Source organism: Hibiscus syriacus, unplaced genomic scaffold, assembly GCF_006381635.1.
Source record: "Hibiscus syriacus cultivar Baekdansim isolate YM2019G1 unplaced genomic scaffold, ASM638163v2 tig00110257_pilon, whole genome shotgun sequence".
Classification (NCBI taxonomy): Eukaryota; Viridiplantae; Streptophyta; class Magnoliopsida; order Malvales; family Malvaceae; genus Hibiscus; species Hibiscus syriacus.
The window spans coordinates 384,371-409,940 of NW_024062648.1; the positions used below are offsets into that span (position 1 = coordinate 384,371).

The following is a 25,570-nucleotide window of genomic DNA, read 5'->3' on the forward strand; positions in this document are numbered from 1 at the left end:
AATAAAATTTATACAAATCTATTTTAATCATTATTATTTATATATTTTATTAATTTAATTTTAGTTTAATTTAATAAATTTAATACATTAGTCAAATAGTGATATATGTCACTAATGATATAATATAATTGGATGATTAAACTAAATTAACACGAGAATTAAATTGATCGAATGTGTAAGTAAAAAAGATTATATATATAATTATACTAATTTTATAAACTATCATGTCAGGTACTCCGTAAATGCTAACTATAAATACTTCGATACACATTATTTAAATAATTAAGTAATATTATTAACAAGATTAAAAATTTGATGATCAAATTAAATAATATTATTATTTTCTTAGGGAATGTGGTTGTCTTGTGATTTATAAATAAAATAAAATTTTAATTTAGAAATCGCATTAAATTACGCTTTTTGTAATAAATTAGATGTTTTAACTTGCATTAATACTCAACTTCATTCATCTTGTTGCCAGTTTAGTTTTAGATTCCGATGTTTATAATTATTTTTCAGAAGTTATAATTATTTTTGTATTATGTATTTAAGTTAATTTTGTTGATATAATTATTAGTATTATATCTATTGATCAATTAATTTAAATTAAATATTATATATATTTATTACGTGGGTGATCTTGCCATCTAATTTGTTAGGTAATGACCTATTTTTGTCGGCACATGTCCGTAGTAGGGATAAACAAGGGATCCAAACCTGGCGTATTTCGACTCGACATGATCTAATAGAATCGATTTTTTCTCTCTTTAACAATAGAGTTCGGGTTTAGATTGATCGAATTTTAAAAGAACGACAATCGAATTCGGGTTAAAATGGGACATAAAGTGAAAAATATTACATCTAATCGAACCAAAAATACAATTCTATAAAAGATAAATTTTAAAAATTCTAATGAACGTGAAATTATCAATGGCAACCGCACTGGTGTCGACAGTTATTGTTTAACTCTAAAATTCTCTAACAACCACTTTTCAAATAACCTAATTTTCAAATTTGATGTTTATTTGATTAAAAAGTGCTCTCATGTCTATGAATCTCAAGATCACAAGAAATAACAACTTCATTATCATTGAAGTCGCTTTATTTGTGCATACACACTCTGCAGATGTAGATGCTCAAAACAATATTTATAGAGAGAACACCATTCCTTTTCATTTTATTAAATTTGTTACTCTTTTTTTAAAATTAATCATAGGTATTCGATATATTAACCAACTAATCCATATTAGATTTTACAGAGGTCCGTTATGAGACCAACCCTCCCAATCCAATTTATTTCATATGCTAACTTCATTTGCTCATATATAGATTTCTGGAAATGAAGTTGCGGATCAATTTTTGTTAACTTTCAATCTTTATTAATTAAAATTTATTATTAATAAAAATATATTTTAAAAATCTTCAATCAAAATAATTTTAGAATATATATTTTAGAATATTTATTTTTTAAAATATTTAAAATAATTATGGTCTTAAAAAATTCAACTTTTAAAAAGTTAAAGCTAAACTACACGGGTGACCACTCAACTATGGTCAAAAATCATTTTGACCACCGATGTTTCAAGTCGATCAAACAGATCATCCAACTATCTAAATGCTTCGACCAAGCCACTCGCCGTTAACAATTAATGGAACAAGTGACGTCGCAGTTAAAAACATTTTGGTATAATTACACAATCGATCCATGTTACTTATATATTCTTTCAATCTGGTCCTCATTTTAATAAATTAAAATAATGACACGTGTTATCATTCGATTGGAGGATTAAATTTATTTTTTTAATTTAATAGATTTTTTTAAAATAATACTATCTAAAATGAATAATTTACCCTTTTTAATATTTATTCAATAAAGATAATTTAATTAATGATATATTTGGGTATATCTATTCAATAACGTGTTGCAGTATGCAGCATACACAGTTGAGTTTTCCCTTAGTTGATATTTTCGATCGAACTAAAATCGAAGACCTAGCTTGTTCGATTTTGATTCAATTTTCTTGAGCAACTCACCTGCAGTTGAGCTTTTGTCTGTCTACCTAAATAGGAAGAAACAAGTAAAAACAAAGAAACATGGGTTGTCTCCACTTTCCTGTTAAGATCTTCTTTGTCTACCCATTACCAAAAGTACTTAAATCTCATATGTTCATGTGCAATATGAGATGTTAGGCTGTTTTTGTACTAACACACACACACGCGCAGAAATGCTTTTGACAGTCTTTGTTTTATAGTTGTCTGTTTCTTTTTTTTTTTGGTAGATTTTGAAAATCTTTTTAGCTGTAGTGCTGGTAATGTGTCCCAAATGCTTTCGAAAACAGAGCAATAATAAAAGGGTAAACTACGTATTTAATATTTAAACTATCAGTTTTGATTCGTTTTAGTATCTAAATTTTTTAAATAAAAAAATTAAATCATACCTAACATTTAGTTTTTATTTCATTTTAGTATCTTGTTGTTAAAAATGTAACGCGTTTGGTACTTAAACTATCAATTTTGATCCGTTTTAGTACATAAACTTAAAAAAAATAATCAAAACTTAACGTTAAATTTTGAAGAGTACTCAACTGAAACAAAAACTAAACTTTTATGTATGCTTTTGAAAAAAATTGAAAGTTTAGGAACTAAAACAGACAAAAGTTGATAGTTTAGGTACTAAATGCATCCATTTTTTTTATCAAAATCATACCTAACGTTTAGTTTTTGTTTCATTTTAGTACCTCGCCATTAAAAACTTAACGCGTTTAGTACCTGAACTTTCAAATTTTGATCCGTTTTAGTACTTAAACTTTCAATTTTTTCAAAACTTAACATTAAATTTTGAACAGGTACTAAACTGAAACAAAAATTAATCTTTAAGTATGATTTTTAAAAAAATTGAAAGTTTAAATATTAAAACGAAGCACAACTGATAGTTTAGACATTAAACGTGTAATTTATACTTATAAAAAAGACAATGTAACAATCCGACACGGTGATGATGTTTTTAAAACCATTAAATCACAAGACATAAAGTAATAATTAAGGTTAAAGCAATGAACATTAATGGTGATCAATGAATCAATCTTGAAAGATCCTTTTGTAAGATGCTTTTACATGTAAAGGGCTTAGGCCTTAATTTGCTGATAAAAAGTAGAACAAATAGCCGCAAAAGAGAGACAAACATGGAGTTAATAGTAATTTGCTCTCTAATTCGAAAACAACGCGACAAGCTTTTATCAATGGATCGTGTTCAGAAATCAAAGTAACAGGAAAAAAACTGTTTTTTATATTATTTTTCATGTTCGCTTTAAGATTCTAAGAAACTGAAGTAAAATAAACTCAGAAAAGCGAATACCCAGAGTCGAAAACATCGTCTAAAGGAGACATTGAAGAAGGTTGTTGCAGAATCACGGGGTTGTCATTGTAAGGATAAAAAGCTTCCATGCAACCTTCTTCATCAATCAATGGCGGATTTACGATATCCGAGAGCTCCCATGGTTGTTGATCATCAAAGCTCATCACATCACCAAAACCAGGAAACTCAAGGCTTGTAACATCTATAGGAAGAACAAAGCTATTACCAGAACATGATTGGTTTTCATGGATGTTTTGTTGGATAGAAGGAACATGGGAGCTTGTTTGATTCGTCGTAGTCGTCGTCGGATTCAAACAGCTACTAGGAACAATGGACGACAAGTAACCTGAGTTAGTATCAGTAGAGAAAAAGAATCCATTATCATCAGCTGATGAACCACATGATGATGAAATTGATGATGATGGATCATTTTGATTAGGTTTGATCGGTAATATAGTTCCATTGTTAACAACATGATTGATAACCGGTTGTTTTTGTTGTTGTTGTTGATTTTGGAAGCCTGTAAGAAACCGATCAAAGGGGGACACAAGTTGAAAACAAGAGTTGTCCGAATAAACGAAGTTGGTCCTCGCTTGAGCCCCTTTGATGCAAATGGCAGCCCGGTCATAAGCAAGGGCTGCTTCTTGAGCAGTGTCGAACGTGCCGAGCCAATGCCGTTCTTTCGTCGTGGGGTCCCTAATCTCGGCAGCATAACGGCCCCAAGGCCGCCTCCGGACGCCGAGGAACCGTCCCGGTTCGGCCTGTTTCCGTCTCCCTCGCCTCTCACCGGGCTGCGGTGGGGATAGGTTCCTTTGAAGCAAAGCGAAACCGGCTTGTGTATGAACGATGGGCTCATATCTAAAAGGGTTTTCTATGGTCTTTGAAGTTGACATCACTATATGTTAATGGAGCTTTGGAGACAATGCAGCAATGGGAGAGGTTTAGGGGAAGAGATATAGATGGCTTGGTTTTGAATGAATGTAAGTGTTGGGGAGTCTTTTTAAAGAGAGTATTTTGAATTCGAATTAATTCGACCGACTCGAATAATAAACTAAATACATGTAAAATTATAAAGAAATATAATTCTAATTTGATTTAATGGTATTAATGATGCAAATATGACATCAGATCAACTTAAGCTATTAGGGTTAGTTTATTATCAAGGGAAAAAGAATAATAACCCATATGATCAAGTCACGTGCGAATTATAAACCCTATTAATCTACCCGAATTGGAAAAGTTAATACCTACTTCTTATTTCTCAGTTTCAAGGTTTTACTTTTACTAATTTGGACTGATCTAGGTCGCACACTTGGTATTGGTGGGTGAGTCTCACAACAGAGATTTTTTGCATATACAAAGACTCGAACATGAGGCATTACTTAAACGATATCAAACTGCTTACCACTTGAACCAACCCTCATTGGTAAGTTAATACCTACTTTAGTAGCACCAACCAAACGACTATATTTGATCTTAGTGGTTAAGTGATTTGTTATTTTTTCTTGAAGTTCTAAGTTTAGCACGACATCTAAATTGGTGTTTGAGCATTTATTATCAAATAATTGAGTCTTTCGAATTGATACTACCAGTGGTGGAACTTGGTGACATAGTTTGGGGGTAACTTAAAACTTTAAAAACTTTAGAGGTTAAAATTAATTTTTTTTCAAAAAGATTGAATGATTCAATTTACATTTTTTTTCAAAAAAAAAATGAGAACTAACTAATTTTTTTGAAATTTTAAGAGGCTTAAGGAGAGTTTTTAAAAATTATGAGAGGAATTTAATTAAGAACATTAAAAAATTTAAAAGCTTAATCTGAATTCTTAAAAATTTTGTGGGGCCAAATTAATTTTTTTAAAATTGTAAGGGTCAAAATTTTAATTTTTCAAATTAGGGGGTCATGGCCCTACTAGTCTTCACAATGTTTCATCTCTGGATACTACCTTATATTTACCCAAAATAATCAAAAGATAATAACACGATATTATATCTGGGTGAATCTTGAGATATCTTAAAGAAACTCTAAAAATTACGAGACTTCCCGTACAAGAAATAACATCAGAAATATGTGAAAAAGTAATCACAAAGATATAATTTATGGAGGAAATAACAAATTTATCTAAATCGAATCCTTCTTAATTTTTTTTATACTTATAACTTGTATGCAAATCCACATATTAAGCAAAATTAATCAAGTAAGCAACCTGCAAGTTCTTTGTTTGCCTGTTCCCAATGGGAGTGGTTGATATTATCTCTAATCACTAAGCATAAAATACATCAAAAATATATTATTGTAATGGTATCATTGTCCTTAATGATGGAAACAATTCCACAAACAAAGTGCAAAAGACAAAGGTTCTCTCCACCATATGGCCCCTTTAAGTCCAAACCCTCCTTGTTTTGTTTTTACCTGTCATCGTATACAGGGTCGACTCTAGGTATTTTTTGGCCCGGGGTAAAATAAAAGAAATGGATTTCTATTTATGTTCTTTATTTTTTGGCCTGGGGTAAAATAAAAGAAATGAATTTCTATTTATTTTCTTTTATTTTTTGGCCCGGGGCAAAATAAAAGAAACCTAGTTATGCAAAATCTTGTAGTTCTAAATTAATAGGCAATATGAAAAATATTATGGGTCATGGGCGGGCACCCCTCCTGCCTCGGCCCAGGGTTAGCCCTGATCATATAGTCTTAAAAAAATTCAATATCTTGTGATAAAACAAAATTTTGATGATCCTAGAAGTTGACCACTTGGCTTTTAAGGTAAAAGAATTGTGTTGATAGTCGAAATATAGTATATTGTTAATTATTTATCGGAATAACATTTCATAAAATGTCACACTAGATAAATGTACATATAATCAATCACGTCTTATGAATACACTTTTATCGTACGTGACATTGAAGAATATCATTTCAATAGTCCATAAATGTGTTTGAATATGTTCCTTTGTCAAAAAATTTCTAAAATATCACAAATAGTCCCTCCATATAGGAAAATAAGTTTGATATCCTTTCATGTAAAATTTAGATGAAAATAACAGCAATGAAGGAGTTTCGTGGTCATGTTTAGAAGTTTAATTTATTTCAATTCTAAGATATAATCGAGATTTATATAATTATCGAAAATTGAAATAAAAAAACTTCAATGATTTTAATATAAATTGGGAAGGTGAAATCGAAGAGAAGGGATTGATAAAGATGGTGGGTATTTTTTGAGCTCCTTGAGGACTATCCTTTTCCATGTTGTCTTTTTAACTCAAATTCAGCAAAAGTTGGTCAAGAGAAATATAGGGGACTTTCACTCTTTTTTGTCTCTCCTTTCTCCAAAAGCAAGAACAAGAAAAGGGGAAAAAGGAAAACAAATGTTAGTCCAAAATAGGAATGGATATGGGTCGGGTCGGGTCAGATTTTCGGTCTACTCAATTCGATTCGAAAAATAAACTTCTTCCACTCAAATCCGACTTAAGTTTAGAGTGACTTCACTCGACCCGAAACTCGACCCGGATTTTTTAAATAAAACCTGAACCCAACCCAACCCTATCCAAAATAAATATATTTATGAAATATTATTAATTTTATTCAATAAAATAACGATCTAATTGAAAATAATAATAATATAAAGATGGCATTCTTGCAGTTATCCCTAAATATATAAGATAAAATTATATTATTTTTTGAGTTGAGTCGGATATTTTTCATCCTAAATCTAAACTCGATCCGACCTGAATTTCTACTTTAAAAAACTAACATGATTTGACCTAAACCTAAATTTTTTCAAAAGAATTTAACTTAACCCGAACCCAATTTTTTTAAATATTCAACCAATTAAATCGAGTCAAATCAAAACCCGATCCATATCTCATGCCCGTGCTCCAAAGGATAATCAAATTAAAGGCTTAAAGAAAGTAAGTTTGGATTAAGAATGGTCCAAATAAAAGTAATATATATATATATATATAGTGTAGATTTTTTAAATATTACATATTTTTAAGATTACTAAATTAATTAAATTTAATGTCTAAGATTAAAATTTATAATTTAAATATAATTTTTATATTTTTCTCATAACTTATTCATTTTTATTCATTTAATAATCTCAAAAATATTTAAAATTTAAAAAATTTATCTAATATTGACATATCTTTTCTAGTGTGTGTATATATAAGTAGGGATGGACATGGGTTGGGTTTTTGGTCCACTCGACCCGAGAACAAGAAATCATTCACCCGAGATCCGACCTGACCCGACCAAAACCATATTTCACATGATCTGATATATAACTTAAAAATTCGACCCAACCCGAAATAATAATAAAATATTAATTTTATTCAATAAAAACAATGACTTAGTTGAATATATATATATAAGGGTATTATTTTAATTATTCCTAAATATATAAGTAAAATTATATATTTTTTGGGTCGGATCGAATATTTTTCACCCTAAACTCAAACTAACCCGACCCGAACATCACATTGAAAAAATTCGATCTGACCCGACCCGAACCCGATTTTTTTAAAAAAAACCTAACCCAATTAGATCAGTTCAAATCTCATTCCTATCCAGTGTTTTGAAAATCGGACCAGACCGACCGATTCAACCGGGAACCGTTGCCTAGTTCGGTTAAATCTACACCAGTTGAACCGCTACTAGTGAACCTACCGGAACCGCTGGACCGTTCGAACCGGACATGCTGAAAACCGAAAAAAACCCAGAAAAAAAAACCGCCAATTTTTTTTTTTTTTAAAAAATTAAACCAAACGATGTCGTTTGTTAAACAAGCCAAGTCGAACTCGTGTATTGCTGAGCTCGACTCGAACTTGAAAACTTTAAAAGTAAGCTCAACTCGACTCAAACTCACGAGCTAAAAATTATCAAGTTCAACTCGAACTTGAAATATAATATTGAAACTTGAACTCGAAAAGGCTTGAACTCAAAAAAAAAATTAGAAGCTCGATTGAAGCCTAAAATTCGAGCTTGATTGAAGTGAAAGAATAGTTCACTCAATGCTCACCAAAAGACTCCATGATTTTGAATGTCAAATTACCTCTATTATTTATAGAAGTTAGTTGTGATGCTCTTCTATGTTTCTTAGCAATGTGAGATTGTTTTGTTCTCATATTTTTACTCTTTAGACTTTTGGGATGTTCTTCTATGTTTTTTAGCCATGTGAGATTGTTTTAAAAAAAATTAAATCAAACAATATCATTTTGTTATGATTTTTTTAGCCCCAAATTTATTTTTTAATTATAGTTATATAATTATATTTATTATTTAATATGTTTTACCTTAAATATTATGTTGTAGTTAATTTGAATCATTTTGTTTCACTTGATTTTATGGTTTTTAATTTATATATGTTATGACTTGCTTTAAATATGACTTGTAATATAAAAAATTATTTTTTATTAAATATTTTTTATATTTTTATTTACTTTTTTAAATAATTATGATGTCGTCCGATTCTTTCGACCGGTCAAATCAATTCAACCGATTGAACTAATAAACCGATAACATGACCAATTCACTAACCGATCCGATTCTAAAAACCATGTTCATATCTCTATATATAAGTGAGCATAAAAAAAGAATTGATTTAACCGTTCCAACAGAGAAATTGTTAAAATATAGTAATGTTTCACATGTGTAGATGCATTGGGAATGGTAAAAAGGACTAATCATGATCAAATATGTCAACTCGTTTTTTCTTCTTTTTTTGGCATCTCCCCAATTCTACAATATATGCTTTGTCACTTGTCATATAATTATAGTCTAACCTAATTAAATTATGGACCGACATAGGGAGAAGGGAATGACACGTCATCAAGTTGTACTATTATTATTATTATTATAGTAGAAGGATATCTAAGGTCCATGTATTTTAAAAAAAAAAAATTAATGTGACTCTTATTTTTTTATATTTAATGTGATCTTCGAATTTAAAAAAAATAATTTAATATTTCTTTTTAACCAATAATTTTCGTCGTTGACTATTATGATATTGACGTTATAGTCCACAGTAGTTAATAATATGGCTGATAACGTAATAGATATACTAAATTATTTTTTTTCAAGTTCAAGGGTCAATTTATAGCATTACTATCAAATTATAGTATTATTCCCCTGTCCTATTAAATTTACCCCTAATCAATTTGATAGATTTATAATATTATAAGGCAAGAGAAATAAAAAGTTAAAAACTACTAGATTTTGATTTGATTTAATTTATTTAATAAAATCATATACTTTTTAAATTCAGATTTTAAGACGTGTGATAGTAATTTATGTCAAAATTTGTAGGGTCAATTTAGGTAAATTATATCCCATCCCATTTTGATAAATTTACTAAATTAATAATAATAATACATTTTTTATATAATACTTTTAGGAGTTTTGTTAAAATTTTAAGTCAAAACAGAGTATATCTATATTTTGGATGTGAAAATTATTGAGGTCAAATTCGGAATGAATTATATTATTGAGGGCAGACATAATTTATTTATTTAAATATTAATTAATAGAGAATTTATTGAGCGACTTCAATGGTTAAAAGAAATGTTGTTTTCCTTTAAAATTTTGAGTTTGGATAATTATATCTGCAGAGTATATTTATATTGTCAATAATTAAAAAGAATTAAAACGCGTTATGAAAGAAAAAATCACTACTAATATATTAAATAATTTTTTGGATAAATAATATATTAAATAATTGTCTTCAATAAAATTAAGCTTTTAATTTTTAATTCACAAATATTTTTAATAAAATATATTAATGGAATTAAGATCTATGACCCTTGACTCTTCCACTAAGAATTTGAAAGAAACATAAAAATGTGGGATTTGTTTTCATTTTATTATTATATTTAGTAGATCAATGCCCCATTTAGAACATGGGATCATAATATTTGATCACATGTAGGCCAAAATACAAAAGCATAAAATATGAAGTTTCTCTCCATTTTAAATTATTAGTTTTTTTAGTATTTTATTTTTGGGTTTTTGCAATTAAGTCCATCGAGAAACACTTCAATTAAGTGATCATTTAGTGAAGTATCTTTATGGTTGGACCAAAGAATTAAGCCTCTCAAAAAACATACCACTTGCAAATAAATATTTTTTTAAAACACAACAACATTAAACTATCGAATTCGATAGTTTCTTTTAATTCAGTTTTTGAATTTGAATATCATCAAACATGGACAAACACATAATTTTATGTCAGGATATAAGTTTTTTAAAAATATATTTATAATTTGAGGATGGGGTTGGCCACTTGGGATTTATTAGGGGTCAAATTGAGAATAATGCACATTTCCCAAAAGAAAAACCCTTTATTTTCCAAGTGTTAAAGGCAATCCGGAATTTAGGGGAAAAGATGAAAGTTTCTTCCTTGGAACTTTTTGGATTTTGACCTCAAAGTATAAGAAAACCATTTTTATAAAATATATTATCATTTTCAGTACATTAAAAATATATTATACAAATACAGTAATTTGTTTGAAAAATATTATATGAATATAATTACTTACTAAATAATAAATAATACAATAAATATTGAATGATATACCTGATATGGTATGTTTAATATATTTTTATTATTCTAAAGTAAATATATTTTTTATTTAATAATTTATATTATTTTACAAAAAATATATTATTTTATATTCACCTAAATTCAAGAAAACATTCAAATCAAATTTTAAGGTGTTATTGGTGAGAAATATATTTAATACTTTTAGGTATCCTTTTGGCTAGTCAAGCAGTCTACACATAAACACTTGTGACCTTCCACTATTGCAAAATCATATTGCTTTGGATTATTTTAGTGCCTAAATGAACCAAGCAATTTTCCATGCTCTCTAGCTTAGGTGATGATGGGATGGTTATATGTAGGTTTAACAATTGTACTTACAAATCAATTAACAATAAATAAGGTCATTTGAGATTCTCAAATTTTGATATTTATTAGTTAGTTGACCCTTATTCCCATATGTAATGGGGTAAGGGGGAGGTAGGATAGTAGCTGCCCTTAACGTCAGGTTGAGAGCAGCTTCCGTAGGAGACCTCCGAATTATGAAATGTCTTCCGTAGGACTTAAGATTTTAAAATTTTATATATTATATAGATTACATTGTTTGAACTCTAATTATTAATAATAATAAAAAAAACTACCAAAACCACTCTGAGAGTTCAAAAAAATATGCATGTAAAAAATATTTAATGTTAAAATTATTTTTAAAACTTTATTAAACAATATAGACAAGTGATAAAGAAATATATATATATATATATATATATATATTATATTTTAATATTAGTTTGATTTTTAATAAGTGAATTTTAGTTCTTTTATTTGCAAGTTATAAAAAAATAGTACGAATCAAACGACCTCAATTGTTAAATGAATGGTTGTTATTTTTAGAGGTCATCATGAGTTCGAGCATGTCGTCTGCATAGGTTTTTGAGTGTTCATTTCTAAACAATTAAAAATCTTTCAAATAAATATTATCTTATAATCATTCAAAATAATAATAAAAAGTATAAAAAGAATAAAAAGTACCAATGACATCAATTTAATCCGATTTGATCTTAAAAAGTACATTTTCTATTATCTAACAATATTAAAAAGATGTATAACTAATAAGTTTTACACAATATGAACGAGTCATATATATGGGTTATGATCTACTTACACAATGTAAAATTCTTTAGTTTTACACAACTTTAGGATCGTTGAATGAGTGAAAATAAATGGTTAATATTGACTCGTTGTTTTTTCCTAGTAAATATCTTCACATTTTCTACTTTTAATCTCAATCATCTGTTTTCACTCACTCAATGGTCCTAAACATTTGTAAAACTAAAAGAGTTTTACATTATGTACGATGATCATATATATATATATATAAAAACACTCAAGTAAGAACTTTTAAAATTTTGACAAATGAAATTGGTTTTTAAAATCCATTCCTTAAAAAAGATAAATTCTATAATTAAAAATTTTAATATATTTTAAGAAATGCAAGATAATGCCTATTAAATTAACTTAGATAAAAAAAATTGTAATCACTCAAAATTTGAGACTAAAATTTAGTGGGCTTAATTAAATTTAGTGGGCTAAGATTGGGCGTAATGGATTAAAATTTGAGACTAAAACAAAGCTAAAAAGGAATTTTTATTATAATGGTCAAAGCTGGGGGACTTAAGGTGACAATTTTCCTTTTGTCAGAAAACACGGGTGCACCAAAACACTTTCTATTGTTTGTACGTGGGATTTATATGGAACAAAAACTAAAGGTTTAATTCATAGTTCACTCCTCCATCTTTTATCACTTTCATATTTAAAACATAGAGTTAATTAAAGAACAATCTTAATTGATTGTCATAAGCATTCATTCTTCAAGTATTTAAGGTATTTTCATATATATAAGGACGCATAATTTTATGCTAGGGGGCGAACATGAACTTATGCTAGGGGGCGAACATGAACTTATAAAATTTCAATACGGCGAACTTAAACTTATAAAATTCTATGGGAGAAAATAAATTCTCAATAAAAAATTATTTAAAATAATAAAAACAAAGGGTAAATTGAACGAAAAGTTTAAGAATACACTCGTAATCTTAGGTAATGGATGAAATAAGATGTTATGAGATTACACATTATATTATGTCTTGTACAAAATCTTATATTACAACCTACTTATAACGTATATAGATCAAACACTGTAATCTTATACTAAAATTTAAAATTACGCCTTGTAATCTTAGATTACATGAACCAAACGTTCACCAAACATGATCACATCATCGCATTGAAATTCGACACAAGTAAAATGTTTCCACCGTTAACACCGAATTCCGTCCGAGTTAGGCCAGTAGGCCCAAACCAAATTCCCCAAGCCCAAAAATCACATCCGTAGGCCCAAGGCCTAAATTTCTACAGGCTGCACCTCATATCCTTACCCACAGGTCTTTTTGGCCCAATAGGGCAGCCCGATTTTTTTTTTTTTGCATAATAGGACACATACACTTTTATTTTGGGATCTACGATATTTTTTATAGTGCATGGAACTCATTACATTGAGATGACGAGTTCTAGTAAAAATATTTCTTAATTCAATCTTTTTACCTCGATGTGATAAATTTTAATAAAAAATTAAATTTTATTAGAACTCGTCACCTTGAAGTGACGACTTTGAATAATTTTTTTTTATTAAAACACTTCACATCGATGTGATAAATTTCATGAATACCGTAGAAAATATAGTAAATCCCAAAATAATAACTCGGGTGCCCTAATGAGTTAAATAAAAAACCCGAATGCCTAATGGGCCAAAATAAACCCATACCCACGTCTTTGCTAAACTTGCAGTGTACTCATTATCCCATAAAAGAACCCCAACTGGCACATGATTCTTGGCTTCCAAGTCACAAACCTCTATAAAAGGTTCTCCAAGAATACTTTATGTCCCAAAGCATTTTTCACAATCTCTTCCACAACCACAGCATCTTATCGAATCTATCAAGTATTCGTAGTGGTTAAAAAGTATATTAGTCCTTTTAGAGATTATGAATTCAAACAGTTGTGTATATGCAGGTAATAACATATCTAAAAAATATTTTTAGACTGAACAAATTTTCGTATGAAATGAGTACAAATAAGATTTTGAGATGGACAAAACCGATGAAATGACTAATTAACCGAAGAAAATTTGAATTTCAGGGTATACACCCACCCTGAGCTAAAGATGGATGACTAAAAACTATTATAAACAGATACTATCTTATAATCACCCTAAATTATTAGAAAAAATCATAACATCGTATCATATTCCATTATTTGTCATGCATAGCATCGTATATATGGGAAGTAATACGTTGGGATACGGAAGTACACGTATTGATGTCTTATTATATGTCAAGTACCGAAGTACGTATCTATATACGAGTAGAATATATTTTCTTGAATAAAATAAAGACTTGCATAGTTGCATTCATAAAATTTAAATATTTGTAACTATATCAAGTGTGAGCTTTCTTTTACTATTATTACATATTTTTAAAACTTCTAATATGATTATATTTGTAATGATTTAATCTTATCTATAATTATTCGAACGTATATGAAACATAGAGAAATATTAACGTTACTCGAAAATTTTATTACCAAAAAAGCATCCCGTTCATCGGTAAAGGCCGTATAAACAACGGTCTTTCCATACATTCTACAGTTAATTAGAGCTTAAACCCTAATGTGACCATATTATATCTCATCACATACTTTATTACTGCCTCGACAAGCAAGTTAGTAAGGTTTTCTCGGATTAAACCCAAAGGGCTCCGACTCGTCTGAGCATCGGGACCAAGGATCGGTTAAGATGAAGGCTCATGACCTCGTTGGCTCCGCCGACGAGATCTCCACCGATAAACACGGCCGGGACCGAAGGGCTGCAACCGAGTCTCAGAAGACCTTGTTCAAGCTCACGTCCTCTAGGCATCTCGTCGAGCTCGTAGACAGCGGGGCTGGCTCCAAATTCGTAGAAAAGGGTCTTGATCGTATGACACATGCAACACGAACTCTTGCTGAAGATCACCACCGGCCTCTCCGATGCCAACTTCATCACCTTCTCCATCGATTACGATATCGAACAACAACGCACCGAAACGAAAAAGAAGATAGGGTTTTAAGTGATGGACTTTGTTCTTGTTGGTGGTGGTGGTGCCAACTGGGAATGATTTATATAGGGGAAAATGTGGCGTTTGGTTGAGTGGTTGAAAGTGAAAGAATGTTCGATTAGATATTAGGGTCGGTTTCGAATTCCACTGTTTTTCTCTCTTAGATCATGCATGAAAACGATCAAAGGGCATAGCACCATTCCAATAGAAAACGAAATTGCATGATCTCGAATCTCTCTCTCTTTTCATTGCATACGGAAATTAAAAGTGATATGTCCTTTGTACGGGTAGGACATCATCATTCCTTTTAATTTGGGGCATAACCGGATAAGGTTTGCATGAACTAGTTTAGGTGACTTCACGTACAGGGACGAAATCATGTTTACTGGGGAAGGTTTAATGTTTAGGGTTTACTGTTTTAGGGTTACAGACAGTTATTATGACCTTACAGCGACCTTACATCTACACGCACTGAAGACTTTTATAAAATTTCTTGCGCATGATCAACGTGATGAAACCATCTCACCATAACTTTTCTCTGCTCTACCTCTTCATGGAGTTAGGTCACTTAAATACCGACCAACGATTGATTTCCAATCAACTTCAACTCTCCGACTCTCCGTCGAAACTAAAAGGAATGAACCGCCATTATCCGTCTTAAATCTTAATCCATTTATTCCCATCAACCATTTTAAAAATCTATCAAGCGTGACTTCAAATTTACATTACTTGTTATGCTACGAAGTTGCATTAGATATGAGTATTTGAAGATCACTATTGGATGGTGGATAGATTTTTGTGTGGTGATGTAATAATGTATGAATGATTTGGGAATAGTTATCGTGAAGGGCATCTTGCTATGCTGGAGAAAGCAATAGAGGATTTATCCAATTGGGACCTTTCCTTTGTTGTTTGTTATAATCAAAGGAAATGGTATATATTCCCATTTAAAAACAAAACATAAAGCTATGTGAAAGAGAGATGAAAAAAAAAGTATTACAGATATTTATTATGAAAATAATATTTCTGGTTTTTTTAGGGTCAATGGCAATGCCAAGAGCCATTTTTTAGGGTCATTTATGTACACATACAAAAGGATGGACCGAGAGGTATTGGGAGTAGTTATATATTTAAAAATTTTAAATTATTATATAATTTAGATTTTTTATATTTTTATTAATAATTTAATGTTATATTTCCTAAATTTTTAGTATAAGTTTTTAAAATTTTATATTTATAATATAAAATCATGTGTTTGTCCTTGTATATACTGATTGATACATATAAATATAAGGTTAAACTATATCATATATCATTGACTTTAGATAATGTATCATTTAAATCATTGGGCATTTAGTTGATCCAATTATAACACTAAATTTTGGTTCTGACTTCAATTATGCGATTAGGTTGTTAAAATCCAAATGATGTAATGACATGGACAAAACGACATTGTTTTGGGGCTATTATTGATGAATAAAATGATAATATTATTTTAGGTACTAAACTTTAGGGGTATATTGATTTTGCCACTAAACTTTTAAACAATTTACTTTTTGGCACTGCACTTTTCCAGCCGCCACCGACAACTAATCACTGCTCATCACTTGTCATCTTTCACGATAAGATTAGTACAAAAACGTTCACATTTTACTTCTCTTTTTATTTCTAAGATTGTTTTTTCATGAAATTCGCTCAAATTCGATGAAATTAAATAATAAAAAATCAACATTTTTAGGGGTTGAGGGATTTCTTAGATTTAAGGGGTTTGTGGTGTTTCGTCAAAAAATTCCAATAGTAAGAATCATTATTTCAAGAAGACGAACAACACACCTTAAAATTATACTCATTTGGACGACCATCAGAGGAGATCAGCGTATTAGCACGTGAAGCCTTTAAATAGATTTTGCTAATTTTGAGTGGTTTCGTGGAAAACTAATCATATGAGAAGAAAGAGAAGTGAAATGTAAACATTTTGATACTGATCTCACTACGAAATATGACTGGTAATGGGCATTATTTGACAACCAACGACGGTAAAAAAAAGTTTAGTGCCTAACACTGAACCTTTTAAAGGTTTAGTGATAACATCGATACACCTCTAAAGTTCAATACATAAAACGACGTTATTTTAGACATCAATAGTCATGCCAAAATGACATTGTTCTATCAATGTCATCACATTGACAGACAGACCCATCACGTTATCACGTCGTTAGAATTTAACGACCCAGTGAATAATTAAAACAAAAACTAAAATTTGATGCTATAATTGGAGCAGCTAAAAGTTCAATGGTATAAACGATAAACCATCTAAAGTTCAATCATATTGGTTACAATTTACCCTAAATATAAATAAATATTAGATTAGTGATAAGCCATGCATGCCTATATGTATAAATCATTGGTGGGAATTTTGAGTTGAAACTTATGTCTCATTACTATTGCCGACGTAAATTGTTTATTTGTTCCGGCGTAAAAGGTTTGATAATAATAAATCATTATTATTTTATTATTGTTTATTTTAAAATAATGTTATTTTAAAATTATTGTTTAATATCATATTTAGATAAGAATTTATTGAACGACCTTAATAGGTCTCGATTTTGAGTAATTATGTTTACATGATATCTACATTTGTTGTCAATTTTTTTAACATATACTACCTTATAATAAAAAAATTAATAATAATCCTAAAAAGATAAAACTATAATTTAATCATTTAAAAATTATAAAACTTTAAACTAATAAGACGAAATTAGTATAACCATAAAATTAATTTTAAATAATCTAATTCAATTTGAATTAATTACATATTTGATTTTTTTTTCACTAGAGAAAGGGCATTGGACAGTTGACCACTAAAATAAATGAATTAAATTATTTAAATTTAATTTTATGGTTACACTAATTTTAGGGTTTTGCAAGATTCTATGAAAAAAAGCCACATAAATTTGAAAATACTATCAAATCAATGGTGCCGTGGCATCGATTAATCCAAATATCACAATGGAATCGTCACTTTTTTCATTTCCTTTTCCTCTTTTTCTTTCCCTTACGTAATTTTCATGGTTACACGTTGATCTTGAAATCTGAATTTTATTCAATGTTATTTAATTTATTGATTGTGTCTATTCCGTACGAAAATTTTGTGTTATTAATGTAGCGTGCCCACTCTCAAAAATATTTCTAGATCCGTCACGACCCATCTCTCTCAAAGCTCGTGTTGCATGTGACATGCAATCAAGAGATTGTTCTACGAGCAAGGGTTGAGCCAGCAGATCTACGAGCTCGACGAAGACGCAAGGAAATGGAGTGTGATCTGAGGAGGTTGGTGTACAACCCATCGGTCCCGGTGGCCAGCGGTGTTTATAAGAACTCTGAGTTTTCGATTTGCACTTTGTTATACTATACAGAGACAGTGACAATCCAAATTACACACAATATAATATATATAATAAAATAAGAACATTGTATGTAGAAAATCTTAAAGGAAAAACTATGAGTAAAAAAACAAAATTATTAATATCAAAATTTATTCAAATTAGGTTTATATATATATATATATATATATATATATATATATATAGAGAGAGAGAGAGAGAGAGAGAGAAGTAATAACTTAGCTTTTAAAAGATGGCATAGCATGCTTGTATTCTCCTCTTTTTTTTTTTCCTTTCAGAAAAAGGTAGATTTGCAAATATTCACTTTGTCTAAGAAGTGATGAAATTGATTCCATTTTATCCTATAATTATTTTCCTAAAATTGAAATACAACATTTTAAAAATTTATAGAGGATATATGATTTATGGAATGTAAGATTACTTTTTATAATACGATTATTATAATATCAAATTTATTAGCACATTTTTGGATATGGATGGATTTTACAAAATAGTTGGGGGTCTACTTAATTTTTTTTTTAAATTTTGAAGGTTTTGATGAGATTTTTCAAAAATATTAGGGCTCTAACAAAATTTTCCAAAGTTGTGGGACTACATTATAATTTATTAAAATTTTGGAGGCCACTTTACAGTTTTCAAAAAATGAAGAGTTCAATGCAAATATTCCAAATTATTAGGGTCAAAGCCCACCTAATTTGGTCTAATAAATTATCTTTAAAATTAAAATATAAAAAAATTCATTTTTCTTAGAATGTCCACCACAGGTGCCGAAGCACATCATCTCTAGTGGGACCACACTTTCTTTTATTAAAAATAAGGGTAAAATATACAAATAGTCCCTTGACTATATGATACTACTTTATTAAGTCTCTTGACTATTAAAAATTACAAAATAAACTCTTAATTACATAGAGTTACTATTGAATCTCTCGACTATTAAAAGTTACCAAATGATCACTCGATTATTCATTATGCTCTAAACTTGTCATTTTCCGTTAAAAGTTAACAATCATTTGAGTTGGACATTAACATACTAACTGAGATATGATAGTCGTTTAAGATTATGAGATCAAATTTTATCATATCTCAGTCAGCATGTTAACATACAATTCACATTGTCCTTAAATTTTTAACAAGAAATAACGAGTTTGGAACATTATGAATAGTCATGTGACCTTTTGTAAGTTTAAATAGTCAATGGAATCAACAAAACAATTCTCTATAGCCAGACAACTTAATAAAGCAATATCATATAGTGAAGGGACATTTATGTACTTTATCCTAAAAACAAACATAAAATATTTAAATGATCTTTAAATCATGTTAAAATATTTTTTTATCGATGAAATTTTAAAATTTTTAAAAAAATTATTAAACTTTTTAAATATTTACAAATGATCATTTATTTATATCAAATTATTATATAATAATCATTAAATTTATCAAATTATTATAAATAATACTTAGTTTTATGAAATATATCCATATTTTATAACATACACCTATTATTTTACAAGAGTTTGATAAATTTGAAAATCATTTTATAACTTATAAAGTTTTAATAGCTGGGAATATTATTCTAATATAATTTAACGACCATTAATATACTTTATTTTACAAATAATTATAAATATATTTAAAGACAAATATAATATTTTATGTTAGATGACGGATTTTTAAAATTTTAGGGATAAAAATATTTATCAATAAAAATATAAAAAATTAAATTATATGATAATTTAAAATTTTCAGGGGATGTATACTTCACCCGACATTCGATTATTGATTATACTAATTTATAAGCTTTTCTAATTTTTGCGTATCAAGTGTGATAAATAGTAAATTTCATAAATTTTGGGAAAATAGTTTTGAAAAAGAAAGTATGCGAAGCTAATTTTACCGAATCTCTTAACGTAAAATGCTTTTTCCAGCCCCTTTTCTTCGTTAGTTTCTCTAGATTACATAAGTTTCTTTTGTATTCGATTTGTTGATCGACCACTTGGGTCTCAATCTTTTGTCTTAAATGGGCTGTTTAAATCATAGAGAGAGAAGTGAAAAGAGAGAAGATTTGGTAAAAATATTGTCTATACGAGGAAATTTACAGATAAGCTTTTGTGTGTGAAAATTTTGTGAAGGTTTGAAGATTCTTCTTTAAAGTTTAGGTTTTTAATTCTGGGTTTTGTTTGATTCTTTTGGTGTTTGATTATGGGTGGCTGTTTTCATTGTTTTGGATCATCAAACAAGGAAGAAATCAATAATGGTTGGGGCAGTGAGCCGGTGAGAAAGAGCTAAGCAAGAAGGATTCAACTAAAGATGCCTCAATTGGAAAATCCCATCATGTTAATAGACTTAACTCAGGTAAATATATTCATTTTTCACCCGAATTTTACTCTTCTATATTATTGTTTTGGTTAAAATTGTTGGTTTTTGATCAGCTGAGGCATGTTAAATTCTGTGCTTATCTTGGTTTTGTTTGCAAGTTCTTTGATGATTGGCAGTTGTTAGCATATTGTGCTAGTTTTATCTGATACATTCATGGTTTTTTTTCCAGGTGTTTGATTGATTTTAATGGTTTATCAATTTATCTTTCTTATGAATCCGAGTGTTGTTGCTCTTTGATGAATTGTAGCTAGTGATTTATTTGTTGATAAACTACTTAGTGATTCATTTTCGATATCTGCTCTCGATTTTAGAAACATAAATGTTCTCATTTTATTGTAATTTCTTGTACATTCATTGATAAATTGTTAAGCCAACATATAATAGATGCTAGTAATTGCAGTTTAAGTGTGAATTCAGGATGTTCCTACGAAAGATATCGAATATCGTCGAATAAAGGGCTAAAAGCTTAAGCTTTGCCTGAACTGTTGTCTTCTTTCACTTAGAATGTACAATGCAGTGTCGAAGCCGTGAATTTATAGTTTTATAGCTTTTGTTTTTGCCCTTGTTAAGTGTAATGGTTATCTATCTTCCTCGTTTCATCTTGTCCAATGTATCTGACTAACTTCTCCGAACCGATAAATCAAAAACTCGGTACATCTGATTCAAAAAAGGAACCCACAGTTCCTAAAGGACCTTTACCTTTTGAGAGCTTGCTACTTCCACAAAGAACCTTAGGCCAGAATGTCTTCTGGAAGAAGGGGGTTTTGGACATGTTTACAAGGGCCACTTAGAGAGTACAGGACAGGTCCGATACGGATGCTTAATATAAATGCCGACGACTGTGTGTTTTAAGCACGTTAAAAATGCTCAATGTGTAGAATTACAGCTTTTATTGTGCATTTGATAATGTGTGTAAAGAATGTAAATTGTGTAGTTCAGTATATTCTTTAGCAACTGTTTTGTGTTTGCAGGTAGGTGTTGTTAAACAGCTCGATAGGAATGGCCTTCAGGGAAATAGAGAATTTCTCGTTGAAGTTCTAATGCTTAGCCTATTACACCACCCAAACCTCGTTAACTTGATTGGTTATTGTGCCGATGGAGATCAACGGTTCCTTGTCTATGAGTTTATGCTTTTAGGGTCATTGGAGGATCATTTACACAGTAAGGATGCCAGTTTTTCAGTTATAGTCATGTTCGGAAGGTTACACTCGATATCGAGGTGTTCTCTTTTTAGTGACTTATTTTGCACTAAATTCATTATCATGATATCCGGTTATACTTGAGAATCACACTTTTGCGGACCTTGATGATTATTGATTACCTTGTTTTATATTTGTTTTCAGATCTTCAACCGGACAAGGAACCTCTGGACTGGAATACAAGAATGAAGATTGCAGCTGGTGCAGCCAAGGAATTGGAATACTTGCATGATAAAGCTAACCCCCTTGTTATATACAGGGACTTAAAATCATCCAATATTCTACTTGACGAGGGCTATCACCCTAAATTATCGGATTTCGGGCTTGCGAAACTGAGTCCTGTTGGTGACAAAACCCATGTGTCCACAAGTGTGATGGGCACTTACGGTTATTGTGCTCCGGAATATGCAATGACTGGCCAGCTCACTCTAAAATCTGATGTCTATAGTTTTGGAGTGGTCTTTCTCGAGCTTATCACAGGGCGTAAAGCCATTGATACTATGTGAGCTACTGGAGAACAGAATCTTGTTGCATGGGTAAGGATCTTTTCTCTTCTAGCTTGCCAGGATTCTGAACATGAAGAGATTTGTTCCAAAGTTTATTCTTTTGCAGAATGACTGTTTTGTTTCGTTTATTACTGTTTTGACTTGAAACGAATTCTTGTTTTTGTGAAAATGGGGGTATGTAGGCACGGCCACTTTTCAAAGATCATAGGAAGTTTCCGAAAATGGCTAATCTGCTACTGCAAGGTCGTTATCCGATGAGAGGATTATACCAAGCTCTTGCAGGAACAAGCTGCTACAAGGCCTCTAATTGGCGATGTTGTGACGGCCCTAACATATCTAGCCTCACAAACGTATGACCCGAATTTGTCCAGTAATCAAAACAACCGAGGTGGTCCATCAACACCAAGACACAAGGATGATCGAAGGAGTATGGAAGGAGGACTGGAAAGCCTGGACGAACGTGGACATGGTCTCCATCCACTCATAAAAATTCTCCGAGTTACGGGAAGAGGAATCCTGCTAGGGGACTGAGGACTGGTGGAGGATCGGGGAAGAAATGGGGTTTGGATGATTCGGAACAACAGGAATCTCATAGAGACAGCCCTCTGAATGGTGCAAGAGCAAGGGAAGCTTTGCATAATCATGGTCTCGATAGAGAACGTGCTGTTGCGGAGGCTAAAGTATGGGGTGAGAATTGGAGGGAGAGAAAACGGGCAAATGCAACTAGTAGCTTCGATAGTACGAATGACTGATGCTGCCTTGAAAAAAAACAATCCATGCCATTATTCATTCGAATTGAAGACGTTGTATCATCTTAAGAGGGTCGTCAACCGAAAATAGGCCATTTAAGGTACAACATCCTTCGTTGCAGTCTCCATTTCCACACGGGATGCATCAAATTTTGGCTCTGTATAATTCATCGTTGTAGTCGAGTCCGAAACTCAATGCTTCGATCATATGATTGAAGGAAGAAACGAAGTGAAAGAAGGGATCAAGGAGCAGTTGATCGATTCCAGGCGCCTTTGCAGGTGAACTGATGCTGCATCTTGGGCCCTATATATTTTTTTATGAGATTCATGTTAGAGGATAGGGGTGCACAAAAAATCCGAATATCCGATTTTGCGAAAAAAATATCCGAAACCGGATTTGGGAAAAATCGGTTTTTTTTTAACCGGATCGGATTTTTTTAAACCGGTTATTTTAACCGGTTTGGAGAAAAAAACCCAGACCGGTTTTTTAACCGGATAAAAAACCGGTTTGAAAAAAACCGGTTAAAAAACCGGTTTTTATCCGAAAAAAAAACCGGTATGGGTTTAAAAAACTAGCCGTTAATATAGCCGTTTGTGACCGTTTTTGACCGTTTTTTTCTTTAAAAAATTACTATTTTACCATCCTAAACATGTATAAATAGGTTGGGGATGTATTTGGTTGATTACAACTTTCTCAAATCTTATTACACAACACTTAAACATCTCTCAAATCTTAGTTTTGTAATTTTTTATTCATCATGAGTAACACTGCTGAATCTTCCGTCGGGGGAAACCTTGAAGTCGTGAGAGTGATCGAACACACTCGAAACAAAGATATTTGGGATCACTACGATTTATGTGAGATGTCAAATGGCTCGAGGAGGGCGCGTTGTAAACTTTGTCTAAAGTTTCTTGCATCGGAAGGAAACACAACGTTGAAGAACCATTTAACAAAATCATGCAAGGCACTTCGCTCAAGATCGGATCCTAGTCAATCGAATCTTACACCGCAAGGTGGTGTTTTTGTTTACGACAACGAAAAATTACGAGAAGCGTTTACAAAGTTCGTGATTACAAAAGCATTGCCGTTCGACCACTTTGATGATGAAGATTTCACGACAACAATTCAACAACTAATGCAACCACGTTATACTCAAGTAAGTCGTACTACCCTTAGAAGAGATGCTATAAAAATGTGGCGTACGGCGAGGGAAAAAATGATTTTAGGATTCCAAGAACACCGTTATGGTGTGTCGCTTACATGTGACGTTTGGAGTTCTCCTCATAATACCGGAAATTCTTTTTTAGCCGTTACGTCACATTGGTTAGATCAAGATAATTAGCAAATGATGAAAAGAACAATCGCGTTTGAATTATTCGGTGAGCCGCATACCGGTGCTAATTTATTTACACTTTTAAAACGGGTAATTTGTCTTTATAAATTAGAAAATAAAGTTTTTTCTATATCCTTTGATAATGCATCGAATAATACAAACGCGGTTCCAAGATTGAAAATATTACTTTCACCGATTTTAGACGGTGCGTTTTTTCATACCCGTTGCGTTGCACACATAATTAATTTATCCGTGCAAGCCGGTTTGGAGGTTATTGAGCCAATTAGATTAGAATTTAAAACAATGATAAAATCGATTCTTTGTAACAACAACAAAAGACTAAATGATTATAAACGATTTTGTAAATCTGTTAATAAAAAAGCTTTGGGTCCTAATTTGGATTGTCCAACTCGTTGGAACTCAACTTGGATGATGATGCATACTGCCTTAAGGCAAAGGGAAACATTGCAAACATTTCACGATCGGCTTTTCGAGAGGGGTCATGTCCCAGACATTTATCCGGATTCGAGTTGGGAAACTATAGCCAAAATAACCGATTTGCTTGAGGTTTTTAAAAATGCAACAACTTTTTTATCCGGTGTTTATTACCCTACTAGCCCGTTGGTTCTTAATCAAATATTTTTGTTGGCTATCCGACTAAATGACTTTGAATTTGAAACCGAAGTTTTTCAAGAAATTGGCTTTGCAATGAAGGAAAAACTTTTAAAATATTTTAAGGAGATTCCCCCCATTTTTACTTGTGCCGCCGCTTTAAACCCAACGTTAAATGTTGGTGGGGTTGAAACACTAATTGAACAAATTGCGTTTGCTTTTAATCTAACCGATGATGAACCCAACTTTGTCCAAAACCAAATAAATTATTTTAACAAATGTTTTCGAGATATGTTTGCAATTTATTTAACTAAATACGGATCAAGTAGTGTAATACACGATCAAAT

The 25,570-nt window shown here is 30.7% G+C and overlaps 2 protein-coding genes and 1 pseudogene across 2 annotated transcripts; 1 reads left to right on the forward strand and 2 right to left on the reverse strand.

Annotated features, from left to right (window-relative positions):
- Window positions 1–3,339: 3,339 nt before the first annotated feature.
- On the reverse strand, window positions 3,340–4,288 carry LOC120115047 (ethylene-responsive transcription factor ERF086-like). Its single transcript, XM_039135817.1, has one exon. The coding sequence runs from the start codon at window positions 4,246–4,248 to the stop codon at window positions 3,340–3,342; it is 909 nt and encodes a 302-aa protein (XP_038991748.1). The 5' UTR covers window positions 4,249–4,288.
- Window positions 4,289–14,497: 10,209 nt separating this feature from the next.
- LOC120114934 (monothiol glutaredoxin-S2-like) lies at window positions 14,498–15,077 on the reverse strand. The gene has a single exon (XM_039135704.1). It carries the CDS (start codon window positions 14,992–14,994, stop codon window positions 14,686–14,688), a length of 309 nt encoding a protein of 102 aa, XP_038991635.1. The 5' UTR covers window positions 14,995–15,077; the 3' UTR covers window positions 14,498–14,685.
- Window positions 15,078–20,646: 5,569 nt separating this feature from the next.
- On the forward strand, window positions 20,647–23,287 carry LOC120115048 (annotated as a pseudogene).
- The last annotated feature ends 2,283 nt before the right edge of the window (window positions 23,288–25,570 follow it).

Coding starts and splice junctions, on each gene's coding strand:
- LOC120115047 (XM_039135817.1), bottom strand. CDS start 4,248: ATGTCAACTTCAAAGACCATAGAAAACCCTTTTAGATATGAGCCCATC.
- LOC120114934 (XM_039135704.1), bottom strand. CDS start 14,994: ATGGAGAAGGTGATGAAGTTGGCATCGGAGAGGCCGGTGGTGATCTTC.